The 21,904-nt window shown below is 40.1% G+C and overlaps 2 protein-coding genes across 7 annotated transcripts in view; both read right to left on the bottom strand.

Moving 5' to 3' along the window:
* Window positions 1-18,400, bottom strand: part of ATP7A (ATPase copper transporting alpha) — a 31,160-nt gene extending 12,760 nt beyond the window's left edge. The window contains exons 1-9 of one of the 6 annotated variants that reach the window (XM_052813337.1): window positions 16,108-17,381; window positions 14,127-14,221; window positions 9,647-9,783; window positions 6,117-6,606; window positions 4,641-5,375; window positions 2,657-2,863; window positions 1,472-1,635; window positions 769-930; window positions 83-159 (exon numbers count right to left, since the gene is read on the bottom strand). In XM_052813337.1, coding sequence (XP_052669297.1) covers window positions 83-159; window positions 769-930; window positions 1,472-1,635; window positions 2,657-2,863; window positions 4,641-5,375; window positions 6,117-6,606; window positions 9,647-9,754 — 1,943 coding nt within the window. In that variant the 5' untranslated portion in view covers window positions 9,755-9,783; window positions 14,127-14,221; window positions 16,108-17,381. Of the gene's footprint in view, window positions 1-82; window positions 160-768; window positions 931-1,471; window positions 1,636-2,656; window positions 2,864-4,640; window positions 5,376-6,116; window positions 6,607-9,646; window positions 9,784-10,826; window positions 11,139-14,126; window positions 14,222-16,107; window positions 17,382-17,439; window positions 17,481-17,811; window positions 18,161-18,320 lie in introns of those variants that run through there. The other 5 variants (XM_052813333.1, XM_052813339.1, XM_052813338.1 and 2 more) reach the window with 5 other exon arrangements.
* Window positions 18,401-19,401: 1,001 nt separating this feature from the next.
* Window positions 19,402-21,865, bottom strand: LOC128153710 (cytochrome c oxidase subunit 7B, mitochondrial). Its single transcript, XM_052813343.1, has 3 exons — window positions 21,712-21,865; window positions 20,132-20,256; window positions 19,402-19,602 (listed from the first exon to the last, which is right to left on the bottom strand). Exons 1-3 carry the CDS (start codon window positions 21,746-21,748, stop codon window positions 19,528-19,530), a joined length of 237 nt encoding a protein of 78 aa, XP_052669303.1. The 5' UTR covers window positions 21,749-21,865; the 3' UTR covers window positions 19,402-19,527.
* Between the last annotated feature and the right edge of the window lie 39 nt (window positions 21,866-21,904).

Below are 21,904 nucleotides of genomic sequence, written 5' to 3'. Positions count from 1 at the left end.
AAAATTTCACAACTTTACTCTTGATTAAAAAAAGAAAAATCAAAGATGTTCATAGAATCTAAATATGTTCAGGAATACTTACTGCCTTATTTCCTGTTTGTGATCTAGATGACTAGCAGATCTATCTTTTTTGACTAACGAAGGAGTGAAACCCAAATCCTAAGGAAAAAAAGCATAATAATAAAGAAGAGAACAGTAGATTTTTAAAGATATTTTGTGTTCATATAAAGTTATTGCCAGATTATTGATGGTGCCAGCCTTACATTTGATTTACTTTATTAACATTTCTGATGCAATTGTTACTATTTTTTAGTTATCTTGCAAAGACAGAAATGCAATCTGATGTAGAAATCAACCTTTCTAGAACATTAAAATGCTATTCTAAAATGTGGCTTTCCAAAACGGTTATTCCTGAAGCACAGGAGGGAAATTGAGGGAGAAAGAAAAGAAACTTTTTTCACCTCTGTCCTGCTACAGTACTCATGGATTTGCTTTGCTCTTCTGCAAACCTATAGCTGGTATCTTCAACTCTACCACAGCCTGGCTTTCCTAGTACTTCTGTCCAAAAACTTAGGAAAAGTCATAATAAAGCATTGCTTTTGAGCCAGAACATGCATATTATCTGCAGAAACCTGCACTAAGAAGATAGCAGATGGAAGAAAAGACACCGTTTTTTTCTTTAATAGTCTTCCCTTCTGTTTCTGGGGTATGTAATTCTTCAAAGAACACTGGGTATTTTATGAGACTTGGTGCCCTCATGAAACTTACCTTTATCACTTGTATAACATCTCGAGGACCTATAATTTCAGGATCGTATTTAATGTGTGCTTTGTTGGTTGCAAGAGCTACTGAGCAGTATAAAACACCATTAGTCTTCATGAGGGTGGATTCTATTTTGTGTACACAAGAAGCACATGTCATTCCTCTCACCTGTAAAACAAAGGTTTCTTCCTGTTATCAGAGCCACAGGTTACTCAGTAAATGCATCTTAAAAAGTAGGAAAAGTGCTTATGACTGTCCTGAATTACTTATTGTATATTTCTGGGGTTTGAAGCAGTGAGATGGAGCCCTCTAGTTAAGGATGAGAGCACTATAGAGGAAGCATAGCATAAAGGCAAGGTTATTAACCTCTGCTAAAGCTCTGCTGGCTCTTCATGCTCAGAGCTGGGGTACAATGAGCCAGACTCAGCTACAAAAAAAAAAAAAAAAAAAAGTACATTCCTGCAATAGGCAGAGTACTCAGAAAAACACAGAAATACTTCTCCAACTTCAGTGTAGTAGTAGTGAACCAGCACAGTTGGCAGGACAAGATATAGTTTGTGATACATACCTAAAGTGCTCTTACACTTTATTTTTTGTAAATTAAGCTCTATTATATGATTAACATTTTAGGAAGTGGATGCTTACACAAGCACATCCAATAGATAAAAATAATAAAGATGGGGGTGGTTGGTTTTAATTACTAGCTTACAACAAGTTCCAGAATTCCATCTCCTTCACCACAGTTTTCCATCACGGTAGCTCCAAATCCCAGTTCCCGTATGAGCTCTGCAATAGCTGAAGGGTGGATGACAGCAGGATTATACCTCACTTCTGCCTTTCCTGCCATGAGGGCAACAAGTATTGAATGTATTCCTACAAAACAAAATGCACAAATGGCAGATCATGTTTAACAAAAACACTGCATTTAGGGTAACACGATGGCACAATAGCAATTTCTTGAAATTGAGAAAGCTACCACATTGTAGGTACATATAAAGAAAAACATCATCATTTTTGGAAGATAGATCAACAATGCTACAAAAGCACCTGAGTGTAGGTGTGAAAGGAAAGTATTAAAAACATCAACTGACGTGGAATAACAGTCTAATTACAAACATTCAATCATGTGAAAAGATGATCTATTTTTATTTAAAAGCTGTTCTAAAACACAGTTCTGCATATTTGTTTGATCTATATTTACCATTTCTAAAAGCCTTTTTTTCAAGAGAGAATACGTATGAGAAAGGGTAGATCTAACAATGTGCAATCCTACTGTACACTAAGTGAAAAGGATTTAGGTTCATCCATTTTGTAGGATGAAAAAAATTAAATTCCAGGTAAACTTGGAAGACATCCATCTTCATTACAATAATTAAACAGTCTAATTAATGACTCTTCATTACATCATAGTCATGCAACTATTTGTCCCTGCAAATATAATCATCACACTGACAGAAGATAGACTTAGTTGTCCTGACTCACAGAGCTAAAATTAACTTATGTCTCTTTAATCCATATTAATACTGTCCCTCTCTAATAGCTCCCTTCCTAATACAGGCACATATGCTTCTGCCTTGAAGTTGCAGATCTGGGCATGTCCCTCCAGTTTTAGTTTCAAAAGGATCCACATTTGATCCCTATACTCTCTTTGGAGCACTCCAACTCCTGCTTTTGTGAAGGCAGTCTCTAGCCGGCATGCCTGCAAAGCAGCAAGAACAACATTGTTTTCATCCTATGAACTGGCAGTGAGCAGGCTATGTTCTCATCCATGAAACACTCCAGCAATGATACTTCTCTTGACAATCCACCCATTAAAAATGCTGTACAAAAGCTAGATGGATTCTCTAAAAGAAACGCTTAGAAATGTAAGAGATTACGCTGACACGTATCTTACCGTCTTCTCTTCTCAAGTTTCTCTCAATGTTGGCTACACATGAAGCACATGTCATTCCTGTGACTTGGACGTAGCACTTTGATATAGTCTTTGTCTCTTGTCTAGCAAGGTGGGCTGGTGACACTTTGGAAGGAGGCTCGGTTTTGTGAGATTCCAGCTGCACTTCCGCTGAGGGCTGAGCTATTCCCACAGGTAGTTCTGCCTTTGCTGAAAAAGAGATTGCAATTCATAACATTATGAACAGCCATTGCAATGAGGCATAAGCTGGTACTACACTGGCCATAAATACACGTTACAGTAAATTTAGACCAAAAAATGGTAATTGTACAAGCCTTGTCAATCAGATTCATCCATCTGTCTGTCAATTAAGAGTAAGCAAAAGAAAACAAGACAAAGGGTTGGGCCACTGATTAACTTACTGTTTTGTTACTATTTTTCCTTTTGCCTTTCCTCATTGTATTTGTCTGTTCTGTTGCACATCCTTCGTCCTCTTCTGTAGGTTGTAAGCTAAGACTCTGCGTTGCAACCTTACTTTTATGCACAATTTTATTGACTTTACCTGGGGCACAAAGCTCAATTTGTAGGCAAGTGCATGTTTCGTAAGAAAAGCCAGTGTTTTTGACCTTAGAGAAGGGTTCTCAAACTACACGCAACTGCTTCTTACGGCAGTTCAGGGGATGCTGTTTATGCAGGAGCGGTATGAAAGGAATGAAATGGGAGCACCTGACCACTTCTTCAGTGATTGCCATAAAATAGCTCACGTACTGTATTTCTCCAAATTTAATCTTACTGAATCAAGAAATGGAGCTTCCCTGTCCTCTCAGGATGCCTCTCAATATTTGCCTGTATTCTCACCATATGCGTTCTACTATCTAGCCATCTGCTCCCACCATGCAATTACTTTTAGCGTACCAGTCATCACAGTAGGCATCTGTACTGGTTTTGGCTGGGACAGGGTTAATTTTCTTCACAGTAGCTTGCATGGTGCTATCTTTTGGATCTATGACCAGTGTTGGAAACATGCCGATGTTTTAGTTATTGCTGAGCAGTACTTACACAGCACCAACAGCCTTTTCTGTTTCTCATGCTGCCCCACTAGCAAGGAGGCTGGGGGGGCACAAGAAGTTTAGAGGGGACACAGCTGGGACAGCTGACCCCAACTGACCAAAGGGATATTCCAGACCATAGGAGTCATGCTCAGCAACAGAAGCTGGGGGAAGGAGGAGGAAAGGGGGATGTTCGAAGTGATGGCGTTTGTCTTCCCAAGTAGTTGTTACGCATTATGAAACCCTGCTTTCCTGCAGATGGCTAAATATCTGCCGGCCGATGTGAAGTAATGAATTAATTCCTCACTTTGCTTGCATGTGCAACTTTTGCTTTACCTATTAAACTATCTTCATCTCAATCCACAGGTTTTCGCTCTTTTGCCCTTCTCTTCCCCATCCCACCGTGGTGGAGTGAATGAGTGGCTGGGTGGTGCTTAGCTGCCTACCAGGGTTATCTCACAACAGCATCATTTTAACTTCCTCAGTGATGTCCACACTCTTCAGATTCTTGCCACTCCTCAGTCACACCTAAGCCTGGTTAAATATCCCTTCACTAGTTACTCCACAGGAGCTAAGTCTTTGATAATTCACTATTAAAGAAACTTCAGTGCAGCAATCCATAATATTCTTCACAGCTAGCAAAGCTCCAATTCCACATTCATGCCATGAATATTATACAATAGCAAAGTGGAGCACCATTTGAACATCAGTGTTTATCTGACATATTTATATTTCCAGATACCTCAATCATTTTTAATTAATCTGATATATTAAAGGAAGTGCACGTATATTTAATTATCTTGTTGACAGTGAAGATATAAAGTTTCTCTTGGCAAGCATGAAGCATATGTCAACTGCAAAGTTTCATCTTGTGCGGTACCAAATTGTAAACAGAACTGCACAATCCCTGTAAATTTAAAAGTTTAATATGTCATTACCTGATAAAGAAGCATCAAATCCCATATCCTCTATTGAGGATCGCAAGTCTTCTGGGCATGTTTGCAGAGGGTCATATTCTATAGTCGCATTACAATTTGAGAGAGACACATGAATAGATTTTACACCTGCCTTTTGGGATATGACTCCCTCAATGGACTGCACACAAGAGTTGCAAGTCATTCCCTCAATATTTATCACAACAACTTGAGTAAGTGGCTGGCTAGCATCCTTCAAAGCAGGATGAGGAGACTTCAGTGGAGAAGCCAGCGTGGAGAAAAGTGCTACATTTTCATACTCGTCAGGAAGGCTGACTTTAAATGTCTCTGGAGACACTGCCTCTATGGCTTTTCTCAGTACGTCTATGCTAACTAAGTTTGGGTTATAGTTTATAATAGCAGATTTCTTCTCTAATGAAACAACTATACTTGTTACTGATGGGAGTGCTGATACGGTACTCTGAATATTGAGGACACATGAACGGCAGTGCATGCCATCAATTCTGAAGACAATTGTCTTTGTATCATTCACATTTGAGTTTTCTTTCAGTGCTGTCTCCGAGCCTTTGATCTGAGTATTCCTCAACCTTTCCAGGTCAATAGCACTGAGCTTGAGGGGTCTAGGCTGCTTTTTGAAAGATGCTGTGAAACCCGCAGCTTCAATTTGATGTTTTATTTCTTCTGCTGTAATTAGATGAGGCTGGTAGACAACAACAGCTTCCCGATTGTCCAGGGACACTGAAAATTAATCAATAAAAATAAGTGTGTATTACTGCCCTAAGCATAATACGCACATTGCCCTAAGAGCAACAGATCTCGTCAAAGCTTTCCAAGAATGCTTTAAATGCTTAGAAATGTAACTGCTATGGAAAGGAGATTTAATTGGTTTGGTAAATACCAAATAATTGAGCTCTTCAACCATTTTTTGTCTAGTACTACAACAATTTTCAACTCCTCTTTTCCTCAGTTTCTGCTCCTTCCCCAGGACTTTCACAAATGGCATTACTATTTCTTACTGAATTTATCCTTTTATCAGGGGTCTGTGGCAATACATTTATGCCAGCACTATTTATACAGATAATTTTGTCTCGCCTTTTAGGTACAATCACATACATGCCAATATTAGTTTTTAATCCAACAGAAAAATATAAACTAATATTAATTACAATACAAAAAAAGACATCTGGTATTACAGATTTCTGTAACTGGTAATAAAATTATGGAACATGACTACTCCAGGCTCCCTACCAAAATACAAAGCAACCACTGAATACTGTCACTGTAACAGCAACAGCCTCACCACAATTTGGGCCCCTTTCTTCAATTCTAGTCCAAATTAAACATGTAACTGAACACCTGGTGCCACAAAGAGTAATTGTCACACTAAGCTATCTAGTCTAAACCCAAGATCTCTTCACAATGCCATCAGAGAACATCATGGTCAACTTCAATTTATATAAAAAAACAGTAAGGTTTTACCTTTAATCCGCTGAATTCCTTGCAATTTGCCAATCTTCCCCTCAATGGTGCTGGTGCAGGAGTGACAGGTCATCCCCTCTACTTTCAGGCGCAGCACAACGCTACTTGCTTGAGACCAGCTGGAATCTTCACAAGTTCCAGGCGTTACCTCTGGTGCAGAGGTACTCAAATCTACTCCTGGGACCATTTGCATAATCTGCTTGCCATTTATAATGGAAGAAATGAAAGTCACCACTGCAGTTTTTTGATCGGAGGACAATTTAACATCCAAGATACCTTTGTTCTTTAGAAGTGTACTACAAATCTGTTTAGACGTTAGAGCTGACTGAGTAGGAATTGCAAGAAAAATAGTGTCAGGTAAAACAGGTTGTGGGTTTGAATCAGCTAATGTAGCATCAAATCCCATGTCATATATTGCTTCCTGCAGTGTTGCTGGAGTCTGCAGTTTTGAGTCATAAATGACGACTGCATTCTTATCCTCTAGAGATACCTTGCAAGGGAAAAAAAAACAAACCAAAACAACTTAGCAAACTGCAATACTAAGAAATGAGAACTAATATCCTGCATGAGACTAGAGATAGCTTTTACTTGCATATATTAGTAATACTTGTCCAGTATAGTTTTATCCATCACTACACACCTTGAAGAGTAAAACCGTATCAATAGCCACCATAAAGTAACTTCTGCTCATCTGTGCAACAACACAGCTAGAAAGAACAGATTTTTTTTTTCCCCCCACCAGTTTCAGAATCCTTTACAAGTCTGCCTGGTCACTTAGACTTATGACATACAGACAGCATCAATGCATTTAATGAAACTTCCAGAGCCAAACTCTCTTGAATTATGATGACTAACCCAATTAAATCCCAAAAGCAAAACAGCCCACAGAAAAAATTCTAATCACATGTACAATTCTGCAGTTAGTAGTAATTACCCTTAGGCTACAAGCATGGAAGAAAACACTCTTTGAAAAAACCCACAGATTTAAGTAGCAGTGAAAGGAGTCCAGTATTACTAGGCATCTTAGGCACAGGCTGTTAACTTGCTATGAGCAATAAAGTGCATCAGACTTCACAGAGCAAAATTCAGTTTCGAAACTTGATATATGACAAGCATTGACAAAGCTGTTTTTCCTCTCTCTGTACATTTTGGTGATCCAGAGACGTCCTGATTTGGCACTAACCTTTCACATCAGATGGTACAAATATCCTCAATTTAATTTGCTCCCAACTGATGATATATCAAACACAATTATTGCAGTTTCCAAAAGGGAAAGCTGATGCCTGCCAGAGGCCCAACACATTATCATTCAATTCTATCTTTACCCTGAGCAAAGGTACAACCTAAAGACCAGAGTCATGATTAAATTAGACCAGTAAAATCATTTTAAGAACCACCTTTCTTCATTTTTGTCCCAATTATGGGCCTTAGCAGAATTAGCAACATGGACATTTATTGGTTTCATTGCAGTTGGAGGCAAAATAACCTAAATGCAGCTCTGTTTATCTGTATTAGCCATCTAACACTCATCTCCCTTGCTGACCTAATTCATAATCACTAAACAAACCCCTGGTTTATTATTCTCAGAGATTTTTCTGAAACAAATGATCTGGCTAAATTGAAGTTCTGATGCTATAATGAGGATAATTACTAAATATGACGTCTTAAAAGTTTCTTATAGTCCTGTTCTATAGACTAAGTTTTTGTAATACATTTTCTTGCTGAGAGTAGTTTTAGAAATAGTATTCAGCTTTGGGATAAGGTATTTACCTTAAAACCTAAATACAAAACTCTTAATACTGTCCTTTTAAAAACCTGCTTCATTCCTTATGTAAAAGACACTATGGGATGCACGTTGTTTTTAATCAAGTTAAAGTATGAATCTCTCCTTCTCCTACCTCAAGTCATCTGCATATTCTCAGAAATTAGCTGAAACAACAAAAATGCAAGGTTGACAACTAAGTCTTTTGCTAGAATAAGGGAGAAAGGAAGGATTCTGAAGTCGGCTTATTTGGGGGTATTATTTTACAGGCTGCTTTTAGCCTTCATTGCACTTCGTGCTTGCAGATACCCAGTGATTTATCTGACCATACCATGCCACAGATGTTAACAGTGGTATCTCTACTTCTAAAACAGTCTGTTCAGTGCTCCAAGGTTCTGGTGTCACCAGCATCGTATCACGTTAAAGCTCCATTAAAGTTGAAGGAAGATGAAAAATGATGCATCTTGTAAGTATTGCTGCTGTTCACCAAAACTTCTGTGTGCGTACATGAACACCTACTTCAGGCAAAAGGAAACTGTACTAACTAGTGCATCATTTGCCTTTGTACCGAATGGCACACCACAGTGAGTACTTCCAAATCAGCTAGAGGTAACAGTCACATGCCCCCCAAATTAAGACAGTGTACCCTATTCTGGGAAGGAAAGTGTTCACCTAAGACATATCCACTAAAATAGAAATTATCTTTTGATGAAACCAGGAAGGTATTACCTTCTTTAGAGTAAAATCAACCAGAATGTTACAGCATGATTTCAGTACCTAGATACCAAGTAATTAAACTTTGCAATTTTCTGTTGCTGCTGCTGTTAGGACTGTTATTTCTAGCACAATTTAGGTAATAAAACTAATAGGAATCTCCCAACTTTTAAATTGTTTCCATTATTAAAACTACTGTAACATGATGTATTGTGTAGGAATAACCAGCTCACCCTGGAGTACCCTACAGTCCCAATATTTTGCCCATGATAGAAAAAATACTAACAAAATATTGTTATCTCCTCTGAGCTAAGGAAAAAAAAAAAGTTAAAATCAAGTCAGATCAAGGAAGTCTGGATTAAGGGCAAACCAAGTTGCTCAGTTAACAGCTCAAGACTACAGTTCTGCTCTCTTTCTCTCATTTCCTCATAGACAGTACAAAGGAAAGGAAACTTCTAATGCTTGAAAGAGCTAGCAAGACTATCCTTTGTCACCTGGATTACCTGCTACTCTTATTTCATGAACCACAACAAAACAGCTTTATTTTTCACGGTGGGTCAACTACCACAGGATTAACTGGACACCTCAAGCCCACAAATGCTTTTGAACCTGTGCAAGTGACCTCTGCGTACTATCAGTTTGGAAGAAAAGGCCTGGAGGCTTGTGAGGAAATATTGACATTTATTCAGTATAAGGGACAAGGACAGCTGGCTTTTTTTCACCAGTATAAGTCCTAGGGCTTTTGCTTTAGCTTATTTAAAAATTTCCTGTTCTTGCCATGTTTTTACTTTTTTCTCATTATTTCACTATACTGAATTAATTGTAAAGCAGAAAATTACTTAAGAGTAACAGATAATGACTTAGCTCCCACTGCAGTAAAATAAGCACTGTTTTTTCTTGTATCAGAAATACACTAATGCAATTCTAACATCAGATTCCCATGAAACGTACAGAAAATACTCTTTCCACATATTTTCCTTCCTTGGTATATACTTCATAATGGTTTCTTATGTAAGAACAAAGCTTTGTAAGAAATAGCGATAGCGTCGCTTACTTTAATGTTATGGATGCCATTCATCTTCCCGACATGCTGTTCAATGGTTTGAACACAGGAATTGCATGTCATCCCCTCCACACCGATGACTATGGATTTTGCCTCCATTGTGAAATTCTACTCAAGTCTTCTCATTGCTGTTGGCCAAAAACAATTAAGACATTTGTTCTTAAATCATTTCACAAAGGTTGAAATCAAAACAGGGATTTAACAGATGGTGTACTTGGCCACATTTAACTCTAGCAGATATCAAAATCTGAGCAAAGCTGAACAGGAAGGAGAACTTCAGGTATTTATTCCTACAAATTTTCAAAAAAGAGAAAGCGTTCAGACATTTATTATTTCACATGTGTTATAATCGAGATCACTTAATCGCATGTAGCAAGCTGTGATTCACTGGTGTGTGAGATAAAACAATAGGGAGAAGCGAGTGAGAAAGAGACACACCAGCTCTTACAATGCTAGAATGACAGAGGACGGCATGTAAGCCACAGTGGCGCAGGTGATAATCATGTTTTTCCACATTTATATCTCATATATTATCCTATGCTAGCAAAAACAAGTGATACTGAAATTAGCCCTAGGAAGCTAATCAAGCTTTTTCCACATCTGATTCAGAAAACTCAGATTTCTGCTCCTCTGAAGATTATCATTATTTTTGCTCATAACAAGCCCCCCCCCCCCAATGACTGAACCTAAATGAAATTAATTTGTAGAAATAATGGCTAATACAAAGGACTTCTTTTGTCCAATGCACAAACTGTTAAGTAACAGAGGGGTAAAGAGGCCAAAAGAAGTGGTTTCAGATTTTTTTTTTTTTTTAACCTTTTGAAAATTTGCATTACTTTCTCCAATGACAGAGAGGTTAGCAACCAGGAAAACTATCACAGTCAACTGCTTAATGTTTGGCTGCAGTGGAAGCAACAGCAAATTTTGATGATTAACTGAACAGCTGAATTTAAGCACGTGCTTAACATGTTTTTTGCCCTGGGGACTTATCTTGGAAAACTAAATTACATTAAGTATTAACGATGTTTAATAAAATTAATTTTCTTGCTCCTTGGTGACATTTCAGAACTGTTCCCTGTTATAGAAGATCTGAAAGTTTCTGGTTTCACTTTGAGACATGTTACAAACCATGTAAGAATACAAGGATATTGCATCATAGAAATGGGTTTACCTCACTGATGCACAAAACTAAATGCTGAAGCTTAATCAACAAGAAATAAAGACAGTATAAACTTGTGAATTAGTGAAGTTTCCAATAGATGAAATACATATTTTTTCCTTTAACATTTTCTGTGAAGAGCCAGGAACACATTGCAAATTTCTGTCAGCCACTAACCTGTGGGAGAAATTAACTATAATTTCTAGGTCAAAAAAAGAAAAAGACATTTAACTATGTAAACAACACGAAAAATAGTCTCAGAAGTTGATTTTAAAGATTTGTGTTCCTAATGCATCTCCTAATATCCTCAAATGACCAGCTAATTCATCTAAACTGTGGCATGAACCTTTGTATTCTGATAAGCAATAAGAGTTTTGTTCAAGAACTGCACAGTAAATGACTAGACAAACCAAGAATTAGCGCACATTAATGATAAGCATGGCTAACAGACAGGAATGTTCCGTAAGGCATAAAGGAAACCTCCTAGCCATAAGGACTTTCAACATCTCTATGCAACAATGTAGGGACCTTTTTCACTGACAGGTGCAGAGAGCCTAAGCAGCACTCCCACAGATCAAATCCGATCAGAACCTTGAACAACCTGCAACATCTGACTCTCCTGAAAGGCATCAAGTATTTACTCTGAATGTATCATAAAGTGCTAATGCTTCATCTTTCCATCCCAATCACGGATGAAGTTAGGAAGCGTAAGGGCTGCAAGCACGACGAGACTGTCGGTGGCTGTGGAATCAGAATCAAAAGCTGCGTCCTGCTCTTGTCCTGTGTCTGGATGCAGGTGTGGGTGCGTGCAGGACACACTGCAGCATGATGTGGTCTCAGCACCAGGATACAGAGGAAAGAGCTCCCACAAAGTGGGGCCTCAGGCAACGAGCGCTCTGATTATTGCTAAGGCTGGCCAAGAAAATAGCATTAACACTTGCACTGGCTGTACTAACCGGGTGCTGCTGCCTCAGAATATAAACAGTGGCAGGAAGTTACTATTACTAAAGAAGGCATCATATTATGCTATAGTCAGCAGAAAACAGGAACAGTAACTCATCCCTGCTAAGAACAGAAATAAGACAACTAACTCTACCTGAAGTTATTACAGATCTCACTTTACCTATTCTTACAAGATCTGAGTTATTAGAAACCACACACAAATATTTGTACATAAATATTCACACATTACAGAAATAGAGAACTGTCACCTGACACACAAGAGAATTACGAATTGACAGAAGAGCATATTTTAAGCAAACTTCATATGGTAGGTCCTTTCTCAGGCTTATGTGCACACTCAGAAGTACAAGGTATTTTTAAAAACACTATAAAGCTACCCAAGTAAATACATGCTTTCATGTCATTATATTGAAATATGATCCTTACTGATTACCTCAGCTCTTCCATAAGGAATGCTCAGTCCATATAGAGCGAACAGAGACACAATCGTAACTCCACAGTCAGGGAGCAATGAATATCCTACAAGGCTGAAGTACAAATAAAATTTCACAAAGTACTTGACTTACAGTGTGCTTTGTGAGCACATCCAGACACATCCAACTAACTGAGACACAATAGTCTATCATAGGCAGAGTCAATCTGTCCTCTAGTAAGGTTTGGATACAAGTGAATGTAAAAGCATTTCAGGTACGTGATCAACTTGAACTGCCCTGACAACTGCACTATTACTGTATTTTGAAAAAAAATATAAAGTAAGGGAATACTTTGGCTGTGAGCTGCTATCTAAGATAATCAAAGGTTGGCAAGATGTTGCCTTGGATGAAAGCTCTGGTACAGCTGTACGCCAGTCTGAGAAAGTCTGCTGAGCTCCTGGCTATCTTGCCTGTTCTTTGGTTTAAGAGACTCAAGCCACAGTACAATAGTATCCATTATTACAAGAAACTAGGATACAGCGTTAAAGTCTTTTCTGTAAGTCATATGTCAAACAAACAACAGCTACGCCTGTAATATGGTGTACTAGTACTATTAAAGTGATTATACCAGCCATCAGCACTGCTACTGAATGCCCACCAATGCATTAAAAAATATTAACTGCTTATATATGTAAAAATAACACTATACTTTTTTTTTTTTAACACCTACTATTATTATAGTTTGTTATGGACAAAGTATTTCCTCCATTTTCTCAGTTTGTTTCTTTGCCCTTCTGCTGTTCATTTCACATATAATCACTTCCACCATTTTTTACACAGACCCATGTTTTCCTACTTAAAAGGCAGCATGTGGAAAGAGAAACAGTGATTATTAGGGCTATTCTGCCTTAGTGGCCTAATTAAGTAAATAAAGTTTGTAAAGGGACTTCAGATATGATGGCTGATATTTACAGAAGTGAAAGAAAATACTCTGATTGCAGTAATTCAGGACCACTTATAAAGCACGTTAGAATCCTCTTATGTCAGTACAATGTCCTGTTTATGTTTCAAGCGAATGCTTCATACAGACACAACCTCTCCTTTAAAATAAAAGGCATCATCTGCTATTTGTGTTTGGATTTAAATAATAAGTCAAAAGCAATCAAGCTTCAATCATTCCACTGCCCCAAGAAGGATTTTTTGTTGGGTTGGGGAGTTTTTTTTAAAGACTGCTCTCCTAGGACCAACTGAGCATGGCTCCATGGTGTTAGGCATTGTATAAACACAGTAGAGAAAATCCTTTCCTGGAAAAGATTGTAATTCAAACATGCAAAAAGTATAAAGGTGTAAGAGAAAAGGAATTTTTTTTTTTTTTACCCCTCAAGGCCCCAAAGTACTAGGACTGAATCCAGAACTTCCATCATAGAATTTATCTGTTGGATCAAACTGTCTCTTCTTTTTGTTATCTAACTTTTAACTAAGAAACGCTACTGGATCTATATGATATATACATCATTAACAGCTCTCTGTTGGTGGGGAAGACAACAAACGAGGATTTTTATTTGCTTTGTTGCAAGTGCTAACAGCTTTCGCATAATTTTTAAAACACACTGTTCTCTAAAAAATGTGTCCAAATCTACAAGTAGAAAATGAGCTATTTGTAAGCAATACTGTCTCTTCACATCAGTTGCATTATATTATTGACATTGAATAGAGAAACAGCACATTCACAACCTCAGTTTTCTGTACAGCCTTACTGAGATTTCTGAAGACAAAATTGTCTGGATTTCCAGTGCTCCTGATGCTTTAAAGAGATCTTGTTCTCAGAAGAAAGTATAGGGTTAATACATAGCGACTGTAAGTAGACACACATCCTTTTTCCTCCCCTTACAAAATGCCCAGGACAAGTTAAATTTAAAAGCTAATACCTGCTTACACCTGAGACAGTATTCTACCTTGTTATATTCCATTTCATTTCCAACGCTCTGCCTCCCTTACAAGTGCTTCCTGGTAGAAATCCTCTGACTGAAACTTAGAAGAAATATTTTTGTCATAATTTCCTCCTTCTGATGACAGAAGAAAAATTCATGACTAAGCAGCCTGAAAAATATTTGCTACACCAGTAAATTATGACTAGATGCACACAAGAGGCATACAAATACTGACAATTTAATCCTAGTTCTCCTTATACGTGTTAATACTTTACCAAGTTCACATGCAAATGGATGCAGAAGTAAAAAGATCTGCATGAGGCTGTGTAGCAATCTGTGCACACTACAGCAATGGCTTGTACTTGAACACCCCGTTTCCTCACTCTTGCCATCCATCACTATATAACTGTTTGTTTTCCCCCTCCATTTTTTATAATTTTTATATATATACACATATATATAACAATGCATATGTACACACGTGTCTATATATATGCATTAGCTCAAAAGAGAACCTCACTGTACAAGGGACAGTTATGGTTCTGGCAGGATGTAGCTGAAACAATAAGCAAATCTAAAACTTCTGGAACGTCTAAAAAGCTTTCTAGGTGGCAACATATATTTGATAAGCTGACACTGAAAATCATAATTATTACCACTGACTGCAAGGCAAATTCAAAGTTATCATGGACATACTCTTTTAAGTGAGATGCTGAGTTATGGATCACACATTGTTTTAGAGAAAAGTAATGGTTTTATTCTTAACCAATGCATTGCTCCATCTATAAAACACCTTCACCATCAATTAGTAAAGAATTTTAGGATTTGACGATGCAAACAAATGGCAGCCGCCCCCCCCGCCCCCTTTAATCTAACAGCTATGTATTTAGAATACAAGAAACCAAGACGCTTTAATTCAACTACTGCTGTTTTGGAATATCATCTAAAGTGGCTTCATCTTATGAAGAACCTTGGCTTTGAATAAACTTTGTAAAAGCTTTTTGTATTCTCTACTATACTATTTACTGCTTAATAACTTTAGAAACTCCCATTTTCTATTCTCTTTTGTTACTTTCCCCCGTGTTTTGCAGTACACAAAGCAGTAGTATTTCCTTGTTTGTATATTAACACCATCAATGAAGCAGCAGAGCCCTAGAAATAATCTGGCTCTGCGATAGTGCAGAACTGAACATGGTAGGCTACATGTGGAGGAGCAAGGCTCAGTGACAGAACAGGAGGCTAACAAAGGATAATTAAAACCAAAACAATATTTGGAAATAAACGTTAAATCCTTGTATGTTTTTTTTCAGGTACAGTTTTAGGCTTAACACTTGGGTTGCCTGTGTGCAAGTTAAAATCCAAACATTTCGTTTTCTTGAAGAAAGTCAACTCGTGTTTCTATTAAGTGAATGAAGCAACAGAAAGAGAAATAATTCCTACTTCCAACCGCACTTTCTTCCTATGGAAAGGAAAATTAAACAGTGATCAAGCACAAGGCGACTGAGAAACTCAGGTTCATCTCTCAACTTTTTTTTTTTTTTTTTTAAAATGTGCTAACAGCAGTCTTTGCAAGTAAAATACACCGATAAAAACCCAGGCTCTCACTTTACCCCACAAAAAAAACCACTTTAGTGCTTCTAGTATCTGAGCTAACCCAGGCATCACAGTTTAACAAAGCACTGTGCACCACAGGGATGCTTTGTTCCTGTTCTAGGATCAGTAAGGATACATAACTGAGAAGCACACAATGTTTCTGGCTAAGTGTACAACTTCAGTTTTCACCAAAGTTTTCTATACATAATTACCTTGAATTTAGAGCTGCTGAAACTAAAAGTGGTCAAAGCTAGGCAAAAATCACACAAACACCAGAAACAGAATCTGTCATGTTTAACTACAGCCTTTGGACTTTATTAAATTCCTAAATGGCTGAGTCCTACTTTATAGCTTGCTTTAAATTACTAATTACATTAAATGGAAAAAAGGTACCTGTCCTAAAAGTCTGCAAAGACCTATGAAAAAGATCAAAGGACAGCATGAAAGGAAGAAGCTGTATCATCTCATCCTTGGGCTTACAGAAGCGCTGGAGAATGGGTTACAGGAGATCTGGTCCAATACGAAAGAAGAAGGTTTTATTATGTTCATTGGCAAACAGATGATACATTTGAAAGCATGACTAGATATATGAGGCTTAATCATTGAGGGAGAAACTGCACATCTATAATAAATATCTGTTGCAGCTACGTGATACTCTAGGTTGTAATTCATGTTGCTCAAGACTTTTGACAAGTCTTGCTTGGTCAGCAGACTATGGCAATTGCTCTGAGGGACTTTATTTCCATACAAGCTGGATGAAAAAAACAGTACACATGGAAAATGTTCTACTTCACTTCTAACAACAGTTTATAATACTTGAGACAAATTCTTAGCAAATCCTTTTACTTGTGTCCTTCCACTACCTCTTCAAGTCAAATTTTTGGAAAACAACAACGTTCCCCTGGAAGAATCACAGCAAATATTAGGAACAGAATATAATTTATAAACCCTTGTTATATGAGCATACCAATGCCAACTGGGGCTCCTCATTTTTGAGCTTAGTCTCAAAATGCAAGGCTGAACAATGTGGAATACATTATACAAATGAAAATAAGAAGAAGAGTAAACGACATGTAACGCTAGCTTTTACCTTCCTGGTTTGCCACCTGGGAAGGAAAAAAGCTTCAGGTCTTTTCTCTACAATAAAATACAGAATAAGTATTAACTTCTAATCAAATTGTGTTTGTGCTCACACAGTGCATCGTAATACACGTGACTAACTTCCACATTACCAAACAGAAAAAAAGATTTCTTGGTCTATTTACATCCACAAATACAATTCAGCAAGCATTTAAGTACAGAAATGCAATCTTTGGTGCCTGCATAAAAGATTTTAAGGAACTTTACACTAACAATAATTACGCACAATTTCCAGAACGTGGATATAGAGAAGCAATATTTAAGCTAGGTTTGCTCTTGCTTGTTTTCCCGAGATTTCACCCCAAAGCATCGTAAACAACTATTTTCCCTCTTCCAGAATATTTACCCTATGTTTTCAATGAAAACATTGGAAAATCTACTTGTGCACAGAGTGCTGCCATCACAAGGCAAAACCCTAAGTAAGATGTTTCAGAAGTACAAGTTAAGCAGCTCGGATTTGAAAAAAACGACCTTGGAGAAAAGGCTCAGCGACTTGTGTATGCAAATTCACTGTAAGTCTTTCTCGGAAGATCGTCAACGGTAGAAGAGGTACTTTTTCAAGTCCATGAGTGAGCGCACGCTTACTGTCTACCAAGGAGCAACGAGATCTCAAATGTGGATGTCCACTGCTAAGAACAACCTATTCTGCTTCCTTTCGGTCTCCTTTTGAAACCAGAGGAGGGTTGATGTGACTCCCTACCGTCAGTGTTTGCCTAGCACTGGAAATAAAAAAGGAAGGCAGGAGCAGTTCGCACAGAGGGAAGCGGTTGAGCAGGAAATGCCGTTTTGGATCCAGAGCCGTGTTTTCGACCCAGAGCCCTCGTTAGGTCGGTCTGTTTCTGACCAGCCGAGTCACCCCCCGTACCCACCCGCTGCTCGCACCCCCCAGAGCCCACGCCAACTCCCCCGGGATGAGCTACACGGCGGGCTTTGCCTCAGAGCCGGGGGGCACCTCACCACACGTCCTCGTCCCTCCGAAGAGACAGACCTCCGCAGCGGACCGCCCGGAGGTGCGGAGAAGACCCGTCGCCGAGCACGAAGCTGCTATTTTCGGGCTTGGACCCTCCCCCGGCGGCGGAGGGTCGCTGAGGGACGGCCCGCTCCCGCGCTGCGCCTCAGGCAGGGGCGCGGCGGGACCTCCCCTCCCCCCCCCCCACTCGCTGAGGGGACACGTAGCGCAGCCCGGCGCCGCGTCCCACCGCAGCCGCCTTCACGCCTCCCGCGGGAAACGCCCGGCGAACCCTCCCCCGCCAGCCCGGGACGCCGTGACAACGGCTCGGCCGGCGCTGGGCAGAGGGAGCCGGGACAGCCCCGAAGGAACTGCGTACCGGCTACCGTCTGACCCCGCGATCGAGGGGGAGCCACCCCCCCCCCCCAGCCCCCGTCCAAGCCGGGGCGAGGGAAAGGCAAAACCCCGGACCGTGCCGCGGCGGAGCAGCCCCGCCGGAGCCCGGCCCCGTACTCACCGGAGGCTCCGGGCGGCGCAGACTGCCCGCCCCGGGATCGCGCCTGGCACTTTGCCCCGTACCGCGGCCCGGCCCCGCCGGCAGCGCGCCGTCACGTGACCAGAGGGCGCCCGTTTCCTCCCGCCCACTCACGTAACGTGACCGCGGCCGGACGGCGGGGGGGGCGCCGCAGGACACGTGACGGCGGAGGCGAGGCGGTCGTTATCGGTACCGATCCGTAGCGCCGCATCGCGACAGAGCCCCCGCGGCCGACACGCGTTATCTGACGGGAAGGGGAAGGCGCCCGGCGCAGCCCCGCTCTCGGCTGTCGAAGACAAGCCCCGCAAAGCTAAGCGGCGTCGGAAGGGATCCCTCCAGTCGCGGGCCGGGGCAGGGCACCGAGCCGCACCGGCCGCCCTGCCGAGCGTTTTCTCCTAGGCCCCGGGAGAAGCAGCGGTCTGGCACTTCGAATCTCCGAGGAGAGTAAAGGCAGTCACTTCATACATCTCGGCCGTATCAAAAAGCAGGCTTATTTGTGGTTTTCAGGGATTCGAACTGACTGGGAGGTTTACAGCATCTGCCTATAGCCCTGATCTATTTCCTAACAGATTTTGATTATGCAAGAATTCATTAGAGAATTCATTAGAGAAGTCACATTTCTCAGCATCAGCGACGAGCAGTGCTGGGATACTGCCTACTTCCGTCAAGCGTCTCCCACTCAAAAACTAACTTATGTTCTTCACAACTCTCATAAGCCTCGAAGAGAAGCAACTTATTTGCAGAGTGATTCAAGACATAAAAGTACTTCTGTGGGGAAAAAAAAAAAAAAAAAAAGATCTCAACTTCATCAGTAGATGTGCAGCAGAAGCCAGAGGTAAAGCGACTTGAACTCTGCAGTGGGAATGCACATGAGGTTCATTTAAGCACACACAGCTGGCTAAATGGACAACTATACGATGTTTTGGATTTATCCTTTATCCACTAATGACCTTTACAGGAACAACTGGGACTACCTAAAATATGATTTAATTATTTTGAGTTTTTACACTGTTTCTCATACTTCAGCAGACGTGGAGCATAGAGGAAACCTAGAAGAACCAGACAGGTTTCTAGGTACGTTTATTAGACCAGGAATGCCACTGTACAAGTGGTAATCAGGGAACAAATGCCATTACACCATCATTTTTTTCAGTGAAAGTTTAGACCAGTTCATTATAAGCAAAGGCTGTTACTCCCTCCATTCTTTTGGAGTGACTCTGCCAACAGGTGACAAGCCCCACTCAATTCCAGCTTGTGTAAACACCTGTAGGAGGATAAAAATAAAGATTAACTCTGAAATCAAACCTTCTGATAGAGAGCTATTTCTATTGTTTTCAGTGTAGATTTCTTGTATTAGAACATGACATTCATCTTATAATAAAGCAAGTGGAACATATTGAGTAATAATTAAATACTTCAGTTGTCCATTTCAAAGTATTTAGAACAAACAATCTGGAATGTAAAACCCTATCACAATACTGTAATTTTTATCTATCAGTTTTTCTGCTGAAAGCTCTACCTGTATACCTGAGAAATCCCAAGTAAAATACAGAACGCTTGTGTTTCTACTACATTTTAAAATCAAGCAGTAGACTGAATTTGTGTAACAACTCAAAATCAAAATACGAGCTAACACAACTTTCATTTCTATCGCATTACTATCCACTTATATAAAATGCTTCTAAATTCTGACCACCTAAGTCACTTCAAAGAAGTAAGCCCTTGTGAAACCTAACAGCTTGCAAGTTTATAGCTATAGTCACAACAGAGCGGTGAAAAAAAGGACAACTTACATATCCCCAGACAGCAGTAAAAACTGCAGCTCCACCAAGGAGTACCAGGTTTCCATATTTATCATGGAAGTCAGGCTCATATTTGCGATGAGCTTGTCTTACTGCAGTATGCTGAATGCCACGAGCTAATGAATGTTAAAGAGAATTAGAAGTACAGAAATCAACTGAAATACACATTCAAACCATTCACAATCCTCATCTCCCACCAACAGAGAGGCAAGTGTAAGCATTAAAAGACTTGAAGAAAAGCTGGGGGGGAAAAAAAAAAAAAAAATCAATCTTTTGGAGTTAGAGCTTTGGAATGATTCCAAAACACAGGATATGCTGAATGTCTTGCATTTTGTTTCAGCTCTCCCAATTTCTCTCTAGAAAGTTATTCCTGAAGTCTAATTCCAGTAAGAAAATCCTCTAAGTTACCCTTTTCATTAGTATGCTTTCTTTGGGCCCTCAGTGTGGAAGTTCAAGTACACTTTCAAGTATTACTATTTCTCTAATAAAATAATTTTTTTAGTACTTAAGCTTCAGATTTCTATATGTAAGTATCTATATTGTCAGTATGTGTACCTAATATAAGCATTTTCAGGGTGAAGCTCACAACCAAATTAAGCGGTTGAAGATAGTGGGTATGGGTAACACCTTTCTCATTCCTTCAAGATTTTTGAAGGGAAGGGAGGGAGGTGAAGAAGGAAGTGGAAATAACTGTGGGCCTTCACATGAGGTAAATAATAGAGAATGAAATACAGGAGGATATCTTCAGATGACAGAATGTATGATGTGCATTACAACTGTACACTATAAAAGCTACGCTTATTAAGAAGTCAGAATGAAGAATCAAACCATTGGCTTCAAAACACTGAGACTGTTTAGTAGTTGGGTATAAAGCATTTGATGAGACAGTGATCCGTGCATAAAGATAGACATTACAAAATACAATCTTTTAGTTTCAGGTCAGTGGTTCCCATTTACCCAAACATGACTAGAGAAAACGATGGCAATACCCATAATGCTACTACGTCTCTAGCATGGTCCGTGAGGCCGCACAAGTTAGTGTTTGGTTTTTTTTTTAAACAGAAAAAAGAAGCTTGAGTATCTCCTGAGAGAAACACTGCTAAGCACGTTTATTTTAGGTGCATGCACCTCGGGCTAAGCACATCAAGAACCAGGACCGGATTTGAGAGGACCAGGTTAAGCACCGGGGAGTCTATCACTGAAGAGGTAACTTTACCCTTGAGTTTAAGGGCTGGTCATTGACTACACCTTGCCACCTCAGGTTACAAGACCTAATGTGCCTTTAGTTACTATCAAGGAGGAAAAGCACTGAGGAAGGGAACCCAAGGTCAGCTCAAGTAAAAGCAACTAGGAGGTAAGAAACAGAAAGAAAGAAGAAAAGCAGCAGATGAAGGACGACGAGAGAGCCGCCCTTCAGCTGCCCTCACGACCCTCCTCCGGGAACGAAGCGAGCCCAGAGTTCAGGGACAATCCTCACAGGGACGGCATGAAACCGGGAAGAGACCCCCTGACGAAACCGCCTACCCCCAAGAAACACCCCCAGCACTCCAGAGAGCCTCTTCGTTGCTTACCGGTGAGGTTCAGAGCAGCCCTAGCCACAGGGAACATGCTGTCAAGCCGAGTACGACCCTTCCCCCGGCGGGATGCTGCTACCCTTGGCGAGCGGTGAAAAACAAAATGGCCGCCCCGGAAATCGCCGGTGCGCCGTGCCGCTGAGCGGAGCCGTGTGGGTAATGTAGGCGCGGTGGCGGAGGGAAGGTACCT

Source organism: Harpia harpyja, chromosome 18, assembly GCF_026419915.1.
Source record: "Harpia harpyja isolate bHarHar1 chromosome 18, bHarHar1 primary haplotype, whole genome shotgun sequence".
Lineage (NCBI taxonomy): Eukaryota > Metazoa > Chordata > Aves > Accipitriformes > Accipitridae > Harpia > Harpia harpyja.
This window is presented reverse-complemented; position numbering and strand designations above follow the sequence as displayed.

Coding starts and splice junctions, on each gene's coding strand:
- LOC128153710 (XM_052813343.1), bottom strand. CDS start 21,748: ATGTTCCCTGTGGCTAGGGCTGCTCTGAACCTCACCG. Junction 20,257..21,711: donor GGCTGCTCTGAACCTCACCG/GTAAGCAACGAA, acceptor AACATTCATTAG/CTCGTGGCATTCAGCATACT. Junction 19,603..20,131: donor TTACTGCTGTCTGGGGATAT/GTAAGTTGTCCT, acceptor ATCCTCCTACAG/GTGTTTACACAAGCTGGAAT.